The sequence below is a fragment of the Myiozetetes cayanensis genome, unplaced genomic scaffold (assembly GCF_022539395.1).
Source record: "Myiozetetes cayanensis isolate MyiCay16 unplaced genomic scaffold, myiCay2020 scf6-25, whole genome shotgun sequence".
Classification (NCBI taxonomy): Eukaryota; Metazoa; Chordata; class Aves; order Passeriformes; family Tyrannidae; genus Myiozetetes; species Myiozetetes cayanensis.
The window spans coordinates 32,916,664-32,932,903 of record NW_026087853.1 but is presented as its reverse complement, the minus strand read 5'-3'; the positions used below and the strand labels follow the sequence as shown (position 1 = coordinate 32,932,903).

General features: G+C 44.9%; 1 protein-coding gene across 5 annotated transcripts in view; it reads right to left on the bottom strand.

Moving 5' to 3' along the window:
- GALNT16 (polypeptide N-acetylgalactosaminyltransferase 16) overlaps positions 1-16,240 on the bottom strand; it is a 90,073-nt gene that overhangs the window by 44,686 nt on the left and 29,147 nt on the right. For all 5 annotated transcript variants that reach the window (XR_007631420.1, XM_050335166.1, XM_050335162.1 and 2 more), the window contains exons 2-3: positions 9,427-9,602; positions 6,541-6,639 (exon numbers count right to left, since the gene is read on the bottom strand). Coding sequence is in view for 4 of the 5 variants with exons in the window: in XM_050335166.1 (XP_050191123.1) it covers positions 6,541-6,639; positions 9,427-9,602 (275 nt within the window). In the remaining variant the exon portion in view is untranslated. The remainder of the gene's footprint in view (positions 1-6,540; positions 6,640-9,426; positions 9,603-16,240) is intronic.

Genomic DNA, 16,240 nt, shown 5'->3' with positions numbered 1-16,240 from the left:
ACAACAATGTTAAGACTGATAGAAATATGCTATGCTATGCATTGCAGCAGGAATACCAAACTCCAGTAAAGTGGAAGTGGTGACCTTGCCCTTGTAGTGGGATTAATTGACAGGAACCAAGCTCCAAGCAGGAGTATCCCGGAGAGCTGTGGCATCTCAGTGGGACCTTACAAGGACCCACAGCCAGGAAGCTGACTGGGGACTTGCAAGCTAGCAAAGGATGATGCTGCATGCTCTCTGACTCCTAACAGAGAGGAGAAATGGAGAGCCTGATGGCCATTCCCATCTGCCGGGCTCTGGGCAAAGTTCACCACTGCTGGAGAGTGAAAAGAGCAGCCACTTTCCCCAGCAAGGAGCTCTGTCTCAATGCCGCAGATGAGCCCTGTTCAAGCTTCCTCACCAATTCCATTCACTGGAAGGGAATATTGTCAATATTGCCTTGGCAATATTCTGGATTTGTATTTTCTTTTCCTCTTTTGCTTCTTACTTCTTTCAAACCAGTTCCACACTTGCTGAAAGCACCCCCTTTCCTAGGGTGGTTGCACCACACCCTGAAATACCCTCAGGACTGCAGTGAGTTTGCATCTGCAGGATACAGGAGCTATCACACACAAGGTGAGATAAAAGCTTCTGCCCTCCTCAGAGGTCAAAGAACTCTGGTACCCTGGAGTCTGAGCAGTTTGGTTCTGACCTCTTAATTGCTCTCATTTCTGTAAAATGTTTGAACTCATTTTCCATGAACTTAAACTCTCTCCCCTGGCTTTACTACCATCACTCAGCGTATTCCCCCCTCAAGCCTCCTCCAATGCCTCTATGAGCAGGCAGGTCCTCATTAACTTCAACAAGATTGCTCAGTAATGCTTAGGCACCCCAATGTAGAGGACAGTTATGCAAATTTTAGTATCAAGAACAAAGGTAAATACTATTCTCCTAGTTCTAGCAACTTGTCTCGAGTGATACCTGCTCTTCTATTTTGAGCAATTCTGCAGAAAGATTGCTGGCTTTTTTTCTCTTTTGTGGGCTTTTTTGTTTTATAGAGGAAACAGACAGCAAAACTAATCCCATACTCTCAGGTATGATGCAGTAGAGAAATAAATTATCATATTGCTAAGTAACATCACTGATGCCTTTGCATACAGAGCCAAAGTTTTCCAGTTTATGAGTCTTCTGCCGTATCACACAGCAAAATTCTGACTGTTCTGCTGCTCAGTATCACATCCCACTCTATTTCAGATTTATGCTGCTTTATATGCCTCTGATAGTATTTGTATTTTGAGCTTTCATGTCCCTAGATGACTGAGCTTGCATTTTTCAAAGCTGAATCTCATTTGCTTCACTTGGCACATACCTCTCTGGATCCTCTCATATGGTGGGGTGGGAGGTGAAGGGGATGTTCCTCTCTGCCATTTTAAGTGCAGATTCTCCCAGCACAACCATCATCTGCATATTTTATAGACAAGGCTGCCCTGCACTGAAATTCTTGTTTGTGCAAACCCAATGCAAAACAATCCAGACAGACTGCATCCTGCAGTATAATGGCTGTAAAACAGTATTCCACACATTCTCCCACTAGCCTCACTACTGGCAATGCTCACATTTTCTTCACAAGTTTCAGGTCTTTCAGCTCAACACATCTAGGGGAAAAAACTCAAACATTTTGTTCCCTCTTCCTTGCCTGTCCACTGATTCCCCAGCAGAGAGAACACACTCCTTGGGGAGTTCACAGCTCATTCTACAATGTCCAGTTCTTCTCTCAGCTCTACAATAATTTACTGTGGATCCTTGGGAAAGGTACTTAATCCTCTTTGCACTTTGTTTTGCCTGTCTTTTTAGCAAGGACCACAGTAATCCTAGTATTCCTCTTTAGTGAGGTGCAGAGACTGGCATGACAATCAGTTAGTTCTAGGCATAAAAATACATTATTAGGATTCCAAAATTCAAATGACAATTGCATTTTACAGCAGAAACACCAACTGTTCTCCCTTCCTCTCATGGATTCCCTTCTTACTTTGTCTTTTCTCACAGCTTCCTTCTTCTTTCTATATCAGTGTCCTTACCCTCTTGCATGACATGACATCACATCAGCATTGCCAATGACTTTCTCTCCTCTGCTGATCTGTCCATCCCCCATCAGCTCACAGATAATCCTGTTTATTCCAGATGTTAGCAGAAGAGGATCTTTTTTCCCTTTGCTCTAAAATAATCTCCTCTTTTGCCATCATCTCAATTGTCATTGTAACGAGATATTACACCAAGCGCTCTAGCACTGCAATAGCATCCTTTTAATCAGAATTTTTACAGGCTCTCTGCATAAGCACTGAACCACTGACAGCTGTTCGAGTCCATTGACTTACAGGCTGACCATTCACCTTTGCATTTGCACCAAAACCAAACAGTCCCTGCAACAGTGACTGAAATCAGAAAAGGAAAGAAAAGGACCAGATAACAAAGCAGTTGACTATCCCTTCTGTGGGAATGGTCACTGCAGCCAAAGAGATGGTATCGCTTAATGACTAATCACACATAGACATCAATCACAGAAAATGAGAAAGAGAAGAGGATGCCAAGCAAGTAACTGGCTTGAAAGTGACAACTATGTCCTATCTAGGAGGAGAGATCAAGCAGGTAAGCAGCTCTTGACTGATACAAATCTCCTGCGGGACTGAGGATGCGACCAACAAGCCATTTGAACCGTCATGCTCACAGGTTCTGTCTGATAGCTCATTTCCCATTTTTTTTTCCCTATTCCCCTTCTTAGTCTCCTTCTGGATATTTTTAGCCAGTTGTCTCAGTCTGCACTGAAAACAAATAAACAAGATTTGTCTGAAGCACTCCCTGCATGGGACTAGTCAGATCTGGGGCAGAATGGCCTACTGGTGTGCTGGCCTGGTCCCTTTGGCAGCTTGCACGCTGGGCAGCAGGTCTAGCTGACTGCTGCCTTCACCTAGAGCAGAGGAGAATGGCTGGAGCCCACAGCAGAAGACAGGCATGCAGACCATGCTGCCTCTAAAGACCAGGAGGGACAAGCAACAGCATGCTGGAGGGAATAACCTATTCCTCCTCTCAGTCACTCCTCTATTTCCCCTTCTCCATCATACACAAACATTTCTCCCATCCTCAAGGGACAACAATGGCACATCATTGCCATTGCTTCCTTTCAGCAGCAGAGCCAGCAAGGAGAGCTTAGCAACTGCTGAGCTGTCAGAAGTGTTTGTGTGGGTCCATGTGTGCATACATGCAGGTGGGGTTAGCAAGAAGGATCTGCAGATCAGGATCTGGCCTCTAGAGCTGCCATGTTTAAATCATCTTGAAATAAACTGTAATGCAGGAGCCTCATCCCTGGGTCACTTCCCAAGACATTATGGTACCAGCATTGCCACTTTGTTGAGTTACCCTGCAGAGCTGTCAGAATAACACAATAAGCCAGTATCTGGCTCAGGGGAGCACATTTAGGCTCCCTCTACTTATAATTTAAGAACAGTTCAATCCCAGTACCCTTTTCATGTATTTCTTCCTAGAATTTCCCAAAGTTTTATGGCTGGTTTTTGAGAGCTCAGATTCAGGCACTCAACAGCCAGGCTAGCAAAGATCTCAAGTGTGAAAACTTAATTGGTAATACATATTCTACTCACCTCAGAAGATTAGGCCTCTTAAAATGTTTTCAGACATAAAAAAATTTGATTTGGTGCTGCTCATGTCCATCAGTTGTCCTCTTTCACCCCCACTTCTCTTATAGCATCCCCACAGTGTAATTATGATAACAGAACTTGAGAAAAGGCCCATAATAACAGTGGAATCATATTTAACTTTCACCAGATGCATTTCAAATGGTTCATTCTAATTCTCTAAATAATCATGCCCTACTAGCTTAAGAAAGCGCTTACAGATACAGAAATAATGACAAGCTGCAAGTCTGACTAGTCAGCAGGTAAGCAGGCAGTGCAATTTTATGCTTCCTGTCACTTAATATCACTGTGGTCCTTTGCAGACTCACAGCCAGGTCATAAACCCAACAGAACAGAACAGTCCTGTTCCTCTGATACTTGACTTATCCCAAAGTGCAAGGGATGCAATGTAATTACATAGTATTGGTGCACTGACTGTGTATACGAATTGAGCAAAAATTACACTCACAGCAGTAATTCAGCCTGGCACATTCAGATGAGTTTTGCTGAAAGACAGGACTCTCCAGTTACAGAAGAGGCCCTGAAGAGCACAGTGAAATCTTCAAATCCCTCTATAACACCAGTGTTAACCTGTAAATGGGACTTAGCTCTATGCCTCTTCTAACAGTGCAGCCATGACCTGAGCCTTTACCTTTGTGCCCAGTTGTCAAACCTCCAGTGCCTCAAAGGCAAGGCTCCTAGCCAATGCTTGGCTGTGTGACACTCCAAATACTGTAGAGCTCAAGAAGAACTCAGCCTTTGGGATACCTCACCAGGTAGGGATAAATTATTGACATTTCTGACATGTGATTTAAGAAAGGAGTAAATCAGTCACATGCACCAGCTGTAAACCATCTGGCAATGAAGAGTCCAGCTGTAGCCAAAGGTCTGGGAGGAAGTTGCATCCACTACACCATTCACAGCAGAGTACAGTCAGTTCTTCACAACAGCACTCCTCCAGCGGCAAGCAGTATTGGAGGGACCAATTTGAACAGATGGGTCATCCATTTTTCAAGGTCTTTGTTGGGAGCTCTGGGTTGCAGGAGACCACATTTGAGAGACTGGGGATACCATATCTTAAATGCTGTGTCCAATTCTGGGCTTTCCAGGACAACAAACAGTGTGACATGCCGAAGCAGGTTCAGTGAAGGACCACTAAGATAATTAAGGGAGTGGAGCATCAGATGTATGAGGTGAGGCTGAAAGAGATGGACTTGTTTATCCTAGAGAAGAGAACTCTCAGACAGTTTGCTGAGTCTCTGTATTTGGAGACACTAAAAACTGATCAGGTACAGCCCTGAGCAGCCTACCTCAGTTCACCTTGCTTTGAGAAAGCCTGGCCTGTTAGGGTGCCGGTGATGCTTATCTGCTCATTAGTACACATTATTTCCACAGGATCTGGATATCAGTTTCTCTCTCTAGGTAACGCTCTGCTCTAAATGTCACCTCTTCATTTTAACTATCATGGCAACTGGCTGCCTTGAAATTTTCTTAAGGATCCTACTACCATGGTTTCTGAGCACCTAACCATTTCCTGTCTGACCTATGATGGAATCAGCAGAAGTCTCCTCCCGTTGCCCTAGCAGCACCAAGGTTTCAAACAACTCTGCTCATTTTCTGAACAGTGACTCTGTAGAACTCATTGTATGGTTCAAATGAAAAGGAAATGATACAAGTAAAATGACAAAATGTGTTAGTGCAATATATACAGGCCTCTGGAAACACAGTAGCATCAAACTTGGCAGACAGAAACCCAGCCTTCTAGCCATGAGGCCAACTTGAAAAAGCCTGTTATTTATTCACGCAGCACATTCATGCAGGTCCATAGGACCTGTCAGGGGAAAGAAGCAGAAACGATGAATAATGCATTCCTGCTACTGATATCACCAGCTCAACCTTCTACACAGACAATTCACTCTTCCTTCAGCCTCCACAGACTGTTCCTGGACCTGCATGCAGGCTTCAGAGACCCTTTGAGAAATGACTTGGTAAGTCAGAAAGGGCAGAGGGCATTTTCTTCTGTGAAAACTAAAAGGAAAGGAGCCTACCTGGGTTCTGTGGAGGTGATGGAAGAAGGGGGTGAAGGAGCAGCTGCAGCATTGCTTTGTAGTACAGATGATTGCATACATCCATCTACCTGAGGATGCTGACAGGCCCTATGCCACCTATTTACATAGTTAGATTTGGCTACTGCTGATACTCAGATATGAAGAGGCACTGGTACAATACAGCAACTGTCCTGCAGGCTCAGCAGGGTCTGTGTGCAAAGCCCCAGGGAGGATCTAGTGGGCCATCAGGTTCAGCAACTGTTTATCAGCAAATAACTCTGAGCACCTGCTCAGACCACAAGAGCTCAGTCTTCACAAGACTTGTCCATCACTTTCTGCTTGAAAGACTTACAAGCTGTGCTCCCACCCACATTGAGCCAATCCCAGCTTCTGGAACATGTGCCCTAGCAGGGAGCTGTCTGCTTAGTTCTGGTTATGGAACACAGCCTCCTCCTAAGCCTCCATCACCCACTGCATCAGGCAACACACAGTGTTCTCTTTAGTACCTCTTCACTCTTTCAAACCAAGCTCACACAGACTCTTCTCACCTGCGGATGCAAGTCCAGCAGCCCGTTCCTGCTGCTCATGATTCCCCCGCTAGGAGCCATACAGTGGGTAACGGCAGATATGCTCTGTATATTGGCAGATATGCCCACACTGCCAATTCAAGCCCCTGGCTTGTCCTAGTGGGCCAGCTGAAGGCTAGAACACTGGCACTTGGGGAACTGCAGTCACCCTGCTTGTCTAACTGCTGGAAAATGCCTATTTCTCCACCAGTACCCTTCCTGACTCCACCATCCAGGCCCAGCACCCCTTCCTGAGCTCACCTCTTCACCGTGCGGAGCAGGGTAGATCGTGCCTCATTGTGGAAGGTGATGATGAGACTGGTAGCTGGCAAGTCAGCGTCATAGCGTACAGAAGTGCACCTGCAACACAGGAGAGGAGAAGTGTAAGACAAACATCACCCAGCAGTAGCCACTGCAGCAATGTACCTAGAACTCCTAAGAAGAGAATAATATGCTAAAATCAGAAACAGCACAATTGAACTGCAGCAAGGGAGGCCTCAGCAGATCGTCTACCAAGGTTGGCAGCACTTAAAAAACCTGTGCCTGTTAAAAGGTAGTTTTGAGGCTGTGATACCTAAGGCCACAGAAGTGCACACTAAAGAGGGCATGTGGGTTCTGTAGTGAAAAAAGATTTAACAGCATGGACTCTAGTCCCTGCCTTTACCTGTGACTCACATAGAATCTTGTTTATTCATGCACAGGACATGCATATGCTGAGGATGCATGGAGGTGGTACACCCAGGCATAAAGCACTTCAAATTCTTTGCATATTGAACTTTATAGAAAATAAACCACAAGCTAGTGCTGTGATCTGTGCTGGGGAGTTGCTGAGGTTCCAGACTAACAGCTCAGCAGGCAATGAAGAGCAATTCCTTACGTCTTCCCATCTGACTTTGTAATGTTAGGTACATACATACATTGCCACACTCAGAACCAAGGATTAATTTGCACCAGGGCTGTTCATACCCTGTGGAGAACAAAGTTTCTGTGAGGGGAACAACTCACAAATATGAATCCTGAATCCAGCTCTGGCAGATGCTAAGTATGGCAGATTTGGGCTGACCTGCTCCTCCAAAGTATCTGGCTTCTTAACTTCCAGCCAGGGTAAACCTGCAGTCAGCCAGCACTAATTCCCTGTCTGATGAAGAGTCCACACCTGTTTTTAAAAATTCAAGGCCACACATAGACTGAATCCATCCTGAGAGGGAATACAAATCACTTCTTAGAGCCACTAGTTGTATTTCCACATTTACTTACTATTCTTTTATGTTATTGTTAAACTGTTTTTATCATCACATTTGATCCTACTGTTTATGACTTCTTCATTGTAATGTTTTATTAAGGGGGCAGCAGCTTCATACAACAATTTATAGACACATAAAGAAACCTTGATAAAGACTAAAGTGGAAAATGTGAGACCAGACATGAGACATACCATATTTATTATTGTTTCAAAATAACTCCATGATGTAACGCATACAAAAATGTACTGAAAAATCAGGAAGTGGAAAAGTAGAAGAGGCTCATGTATGTGTTATTTGAGGAAGTCATCCAAAGATTTCAACATTACTACAGCACCACAGAGGACAAGGACAAGGTTTGCACTCGAAAGTTGACCCTGTCTTTTCTTTGGATCAAAGAAACAGCAGCTATATGCTAAGGCAGGATGTGGAGTCAGGTATGTCTGTGCTCTGCTTGGGTGCCTGATGAAAAATTAGCATGTTAGTGACCTACTGACTCCCCCTATTCCTTAAACACAGAGCCAGGTACACAATGTAACTTTTATCAGTTGAAATAAGTCTTCATCCTGAGTTGCCATCCCAGCAACTATTCCAATATTGTTACAAGATACTCTAACACAGTTCCCTTATTCTCCAACTGCCACTCCTGCAAAGGGGAGGAACGTGGAAATAGGTTTATTTTTTCTGATTATATAATACTTTGGACTCCCCATTGCTCAAGGGGATCCTTGCAAAGCTGGGTCTGAAATGGCCATACATTTGCTGGGGATTACATATGTGTTGCTCTTCAGACTGAAGTGCACAGATAAGGCTTTGCACAAAAAGCACGCTCTAAATGCTAATGCAGATCAAAATAAACAATAATTCATCTTTGAAGCGAGCTGGTTTTCAGCCAGAACATGACAGCAGATTAACAGAAAACAGCAATTCTGAACGGCAGGGAGACTTGTCAGTAACACAGGACACGGCACTGTTGCCTCCAAGTCACTAGGAAGTGAATCCCAAGTACTGTGTTAGGGAACACTTGGATTCTACAACCAAGGTCCTGACTGCTTCCCTTCACAAGGACTCTGATGGCTGTCAGTGCTGGCAGGGTTACAAAGCTCCACATCTCCCGAAATCCCTTTCACAGTTTCAATCAAGTTAGATGCCTGGTTTCCTGTTCCCAGCAGCTGTGAAATGTTGCTTTGCAACCATAGACAGGGTCTAGGACTTAAGCAGACTGTTTGGCACTATCCTATTCCTATCAAACCTACACTTTTCAAGATACAGCATTGCCTTTTTGTACTCCAGAAACTACATTACCTGAGCATTATCAGCAATTTAAGGATGAATTTATTCAGCAGAATAAATTCACCCCCATTGAAATAACAACAGAACAACAGAACTTTGCAAGCCATCAAACACTGTACTTGTACATTAGTTTTATCCCCACCCCAGCAGCCTTCACCCAAACAGTAATGCTCAGGCTGGAAAGAAGGCACCAAACCAGCTTCAGACAGCCAGGGCACAGCATGTGAGGAACACTAGAGCAAAGCAACACTGCAGCAAAGGTATACTTTGCAGCCAGGAGAGGGAACCCATGGTTGTGAGGGGAGCTGTGCAAAAAACAACCATCAGATGAGCAATATGAGCTGTAATGGAGGAGCTGTGCTAAAAAAAAGTTAATGCTTGGACCTGGAAAAAGAGATGCTAGAAAGGTCACAAGCTGGGGTTGAATTAGTCAAGGGTCTCAGAGCATTTGAGACCTTTCCAAATTAACCATCCAGTTTAGGGAAGTAATGGACCAATGCTGGCAAAGAAAAACCCAAAACATCCCTGGTCAACACTGCAGAACAACACCGGAGGACAGTGGTCTCCCTGCCCCAAGCAGCAGCCATGGCTTATAGCAAGGGCTGCAGGGTACCTGTAGTGCCTGGTGTCCCGAATGGGTCGATCGCTGCTGAGTCTGTCGCTCTCCAGCTGATTAAAAGCGTGCTGGCGGTAGGGGTCTTCTCCAGCCTTCAGCAGCTTTGAGGACAAATAAGCCTTTTCATCAAAAGCCCTCCGGCTGTTCTTCTCTCCTGGGGGAGTTCGAGTCATCTAGAGCAGAGACAAGCATCAGAGCATCAGGGAGAGCAGCCAACACATGGTTAGACGTCAGTAATAAGTTCAGACATTGCCACATATCTGGAAGTGGCTCAGGTATGGGGAAAGACAGGATAGGCAAGAGCTTGGAAATGAGAGCAGGAAACCCTCACAGATTGGATTTTATAATTGCCTTCTCTGAGGAAAATTGCAGGCCTCACTATCCTTGCTGACTGAGCTTGAGATGAAAGCTGCTGTTCCTGATAGCAGAGGCAGAGCCAAACTCCCTTTAGCACTTGTTACACAGAATGTGTGAGGCTGCAGACATTTGGAAATCCTTCCAAGAGATGCATGTTTGAGAGCAGTCTCCAGGCAAGGTGGCTGAAACAGTATTTTGAGGAAAAGCAGTTTCAGCCTTTGGACAATCACTATTTCATACAAACACAGAGGCAGCCAATTTAACAAGTTCCCTGCTGTGCCTTGCCCAGATTTTCCCAATCTCACAGAAGTCCGTGATACAACTGGAAGCTGCATGCAACTGTCGCCAGTACCCCATGAGAGTTAAAACGCCTGGGCCATCCCTCTCCTCCCCTAATTTTCCTCCGGCTTTCTGAGGCCATAGAGTCAGTGCAGAACCAGCACCTAAAAACCATTCACTAGGGTCACCAGGGGAGAGGACAGGCACAGCTCTGGCCCACGCTGAACTCTCAGATACGAGAATTTGGTTGGAAACAACATTCAAACTCTAAAATATTGGATTATAAAGCAATTGGGATTGTTCATACAATGAAAGTAGTTTAACAAATTCTCTGTGGTAGCCATTTGGTAGACCAAATCATGAAGAAGCCATAAAATACTCCTAGCCTTGTGCAAAGGAGTGCTGGAGCTCCCTAAAACTGCCGCAAAAGGCAGATACTGGCACATACACGTCTCGCTCAAAGCACTGGATAATGCTCAGATCTTGAGATCATTCCATGTAAAATAGTTCAGATACCCTCTCATACCAGGCTTGATCACATTTCTCCCTCTGCTAAAGGGCTCCTTTTAGGAGTTACAGAGGGCAAGAGACCAGAGAATGGTCCCCAGTGTCACACAGCATTTTGCTTGAGCCATCTTAGTGGGTTGGGAAAGAATTCAAGAGATCCACCACCACAGCAAATTCCTTAAGCAAGAGAGTGCTTAGAAAAACCTACATATCTCTAACTTTCTCTGAGAAGGGCTACCTTGCAGTGCAGACAGCCCTAGGAGAACCAGACACTTGGATAAGAAGATGGTAAATGAAATTCAGCATGGAGAAGTGCAAGATAATGAACATTAGAAAAAACAAATTGAACTACTCATGTCCACTGATGGATTTCAAATGAACCATGACCACTCAGGTTACAGATCTGAGCATCCCCATGAAATGAACGCTCAGATGAAACCCTGCACTCGGTCTGCCGAGATGGGAAATACAGCAAAGTGAGTGCACTGCAAATGGAACAGAGAAAACTGAAACCACTGTGAACAATTATTCGAATCAGTGACAGCTCAGCAGCCATGGCCAGAGCACAAGTTTTGTCAAGCCTGTCTCTGGAAGGAAGCTACTGGAGGATGAAGAGAAATTAGAGGCTAGGACTATTCCTTTTGGAGAGAAGATGAATGAAGTCAGAAAAAAAATGAAGATGGCCCATAAAATTATGCCTAATACAGCCAAGGTCAGCATGATGTTCAGATTTCCCTTTCTTACCGTACAAGAACAAAGGAAATGTCTTTTCATAGGGAAAAAAAAGTGTTCCTATTTTCAACATAAAGAAACTCCTTCAACCATTGCACAACTAACCCTACGCTTATGGTGTAGGACACATATAGGTATACTCCAGTGGATAAGTCTGCCTCTGTTCCACTCCTCCAGGCAGAGAATGCCCTGCTCTGCCATCCCTTCCCAAGGCCACCACCCTCTCCCACCCCTTGCAGCTGCCACAGCTGCAACTCCACCACAACCAGGCATGTAAGCTGGGTTACAGTAACATCTCAGTTACTTTTGTGGCTGGTTTCACAGCCTGCTGCCTAGAATTTTTGAGAACACACGCAGGATCACTCTCGAGAAGAAAAGACAATGCAGAAGAATCATGCCTTGTCGATACCACCTGGGGAGTCCTTCCGCTGTGCCTTCTGCAGCCGGACTTGTCTATCTCACATTGGCCTTTTTAGCCATCAGTGTGCTTGTAGCAAGCGTGGGCAGAGCCCTTCTCAAACCTTCGTTCACAAAGCCTAGCCATGATGATGATGACCTAGAATCTCCCTTGAAATTGTATTTTTAGGATGATGAGGAAAATAATTACATTCATATCTCTGAAAACTGAAATGTTTTCATTCTCTAAATCACACCAGGAGTTTTGTTAAGCCTAGCTTCTGTTTCTCTTTTTCCTTTCACCCTGGAAAACAACACTGATTTGCAGCAAAAGCCCAGCTTATCACATGCTTTTAAATATTGTGCAGTCACTCACTTGCCCTTTGCTACTTATGTCTCCCTGAGCCCCCTGAAAAGTAACAGCTGGTTTTGGTTTATGTTTCCAGGAACATACTAGAAAATGCTGGAACTGGCAACAAATCTTCAGGAGACATTTTTCTCAGGGCGGTGCAAGGGCTGGGGAATCCTCATGGTGTGGAGCAGGGTCTGGCAGCCAGGGACCATCCCACACCCCAACCAGAAGTTGGGCACCAGCGAGGGGCACCAGGGCAGCCCCAGCCCTGGGTATTGGGCACCTCGCTGAGGATGGGATGGGGGCCCGCCTTGGCTGGGCCCATTGCCAGGCAAGGCTATTGGGAGGTGGAGACCAGCCCAACTGCACTGTCACTGGGGCAGGGGCCAAGAGACCTGGGGTCCTGGCCACGAGTAGGGTGGAAAAAATTCCAGGGGGCTGACATGGAATCCTGGGCCATGGGCAAGGTGGGGAGAGTCCTGGGGAGTGAGCAGGGACTCAACTAGTGACCTCAAGGCCATGTTATGTTTAACCTTGAACTATCAGGAGTAATTCCTCTAGATACTGTGGTTCTCACTAGCTTATACATCAAACAGTGGTAAAAGAGCACTTAGAATTGATTGTCAGTTAAGTAGTTTATCTCAGACAGTATCTCTCTGTGCTCTCTTCAAACAGGTGGAAGGGAAGTTGCAGGGGATGATAGCTAGGAGGGCCTGGCTTCAGTTTCCAGAAAGGCAGCTAATCAATAGATAATCAACAAGTACTCAAACATTCACCTATGAGCACCATGAAGATAACAAGGTAATAAATAGGAGCCAACTGAGATTTGTCAAGACCGATCATGTCAGACCAACACAATTTTCTCCTGTGATGGAGTAATCAGGCTCAAGGGTGTGAAGAAGCAAGAGATAAGATACTTCATGACTTTGAGAAGGTTTTTGATGGGCTGTTAAGATGTTGTCATTAGCGAGCTAGAAAACTAGTAGTCTGGGTGAAACTACTGAAGAATGAGGGAAACGGTTTGGAAAACCACTGTCTGAGCAGAATTATCAGCTGTTCACTGCCAGAGCAGAGGGGCTATGGTGAGAGCAGGTCTTAAGGGTTTGTTCTGGATCCAGCACCATTCAGTATATTCATAAGTACCTTGGATATTCAGAATACATTTGTCAAATCCATAGGAAATCCAGAAAAAACGTCAGACACGTTGGGTAACAGGATTAGAATTCAAAATTATCTCAACATGTGGGAAAAAAAGTCTGAAAACAGTAAATGCAATTCAATAGGGGCACCACAGACCCCTACAGTTCATCAGGTAATGTAATTACACACCCTCTATCCCCATGCTTGAGGCTGGAACTACAAGGTGGAGTTAGGGGAGCAGAAGAACCCAGTTCCTTATGACTGATACTCTGTGATAGATCAAAAAAAAAAAAAAAAGAAAGTGCTACATGAAAGCAGAAATAAAGATGAATAGGCACTGGAAATGTGAGTGTCTAGACTAGGGATTAGCAAATAGTTTGCACAAATTAAGTTCTGTCCCAAACATTGCTGAGGCATCCAACAAAATTCGCATATCAAAATTTCAGGAAATACTCTAAACCTTCTAATCTTATTTTGCCCTTTTTCATTTTCATTTTCGGTGATAGAATGGGCTCAGATGCACTGTTGAAAGTGTGTTCTTATTAGTGTTTTGACATGATTCAAGAGACCAGAAACTATTTAAATAGTGAAATTAACTTTGTAAGCGAGGGATTAAGGGTAAGGAATTAATACCATGCACATCTATGAAAACTCGAGAAACTCATTTCTTGACTAGCACAGGGATATTCCTCTAGGCCTGATTCCTTGTGAAATAGTAAGACTATAATACAGACAGTGCCATTCATCTCTGTGCATTGTCACTGTCTGCCATAAGACACAGGCACACCAACAGCCACGCTGTGCTAACAGCCACTAAAAACAGAGCTGGGGAATTCAGGGCCCTGAGATACATTTTTTAACAGCAAGTTTGGCTACATTCAAAAAGAATAACCACACCCCACAGGTCATGAAGAATTGTTACTTAATTAGAATAAGGTATGAAAAACTCTCAGAGGTAAATACAATTAATAATTTTATAATATAATGGCCAGTCTTCGCGAGCGAAGATCCGGGGAAGGTCTTTCCACCTTCCAGCCTGCGCATTGGATTTTTTTTTTTTAGGTGAGACACAGTGTGCGCGGAACTGAGCCCACCCTTTAATCCTAAGGTTTATCTGCCGGGGCCAAGCGAGCTTGGACAGTGGCAGCGAGGTCCTTAGGACGTAGGTGGATTGCCTTTTAAGGGTTAACGAGCTCCACCTGCCCGGGAGTGGTCCTGACCGGGAATCGAACCCGGGTCTCCGCGGTGATAGCGCGGCGCCTTTACCACTAGATATAATTTTACAATTACTGTAAACTTAGTCCAACAGGAGTTTTATGTGACACAATGTATACTTTGAAGTTCTTGCACTTCTTACAAGTATTTAGTGCTAGTACAACAAATGGAGCAGGGGCTGCCATGCTTCTCCTTTGTTTTAAGCTCATTTTCATGATTGTGTCAGCTCTGCCAAACCCCAGAAATGCAAAGCATCAATTCCAAGCCATCCCCAGTAACTGTCTTTCCCTGGAAGACCTAACTGATCAATTGATCAATATGGACACAAAGCAAGCCAAGGAGTAACAACTTCACCAAATCTTCTTCCCTTTCCAGGCCCCCCTTCAATTTATCCCACTGCTGCAGCCTCACATTCTGCCCCTGACATGATCCCCAACCCTGTCAGCATCTCCCTCCCAGCAGCTCTGCCTGTCTCAGCAGATTCCTCCCCTCTGAACTGGTTTAATGCCAGCTTCAACCCACGGGATTGAGATACAACCTTGCTGGATGAGCAAATCCTCTTCTTTCAGAGCAAAGGTCAGAGCCAAGTCACCTCTGCAAACCACGGTGGAGCTGCTGGGGCCTGCATGGTGGGAAATTTTTCTCTGGAAAAATCTGGTTTACTCAACAGGATCCATACGCTGTCCCAGTGACCTGAGGACAAGTTGCCGAGTGCACAAGATGGCACAGCACCATGACCAGCAATGAGATCCTGGGAAGCACAGCAGTGCTTGGGGATGCTACAGAGACAGGTGCTGCTCAGCTCTGTAAACCATATGGATGGGTTATGAATGGCTCAGATCACAGACAGAGCAGGATATGGACTGAACCTGAAAGATAATGTGAGATGAATACCTGTTGCCAAAAGCATTTTTCCAGTTGGGGTTAGGAACCTCAGTGCACACATGGCTTTTGTTATGTCTCACAAAGTAGTCCATACACTTCTCCAAAAAATTGCTTGTAGTACTTAAAGAGAAAAGTCCCTACCTGACAGCATAGGGAGTATTTTATTCATGCTTTGTTTAACTGTGTAAAGCATTGTAAACATGGTTTAGGAACCATGCTCTTATGGACCTTCTACTAAGAAATGCTAATAAAAATGACCACAGTTAAACAGAACCATCTCTGTTCTTCAGAATTGCTGACAGCAGAGCTCAGAGACCAATTTGAACGTTTCATTTGTAGCTTGTACAAACTGGAGTAACACGATGGAAGCAGTAGAGCTACTTGATCAACCACCACAGCAGCTAATTGGTCACAAAAGAGTTTCTACCACCATCAGCACTGGACAATCTTGAGGCCAGCTGCCATTTCCAAATTGCACTGGAGAAATCAGTGGTGGGTTCCCAGCAGAGGCTATTTCCAATGCCCTCCGAGAAAAGGCCATGGTCACCAGCTCACAGCACTTCTCCAGGCCCTGTGACAGAGCTGTAGTTGCCAAGGGATGGTAAGAGTGAGAAGCAGAGAAGGTCTGCTGGGGCTTGCTTTCCACTACTGATGCTTGCCCAAAGGCTTCTCCACCTCCCTATTCTTTTCTACAGTCTCCTGCCATGTACTGCCTTCTGTCAACTCTGTAACACTGCATCTCTACTCTCTTCTGTTTTAGCCTTGAGAAACCCTTTCTTTCCATCCCTGCCTCACAGAATCATAGAATCAGCCGGGTTGGAAAGGACCTCTGAGATCATCAAGTCCAACCCTTGATCCTCTACCACCGCAGCTACTAAACCATGGCACTAAGTGCCATATTCAGTCTCAAATTCCTCCAGGACAGAGAATCCACCACTTCCCTGGGCA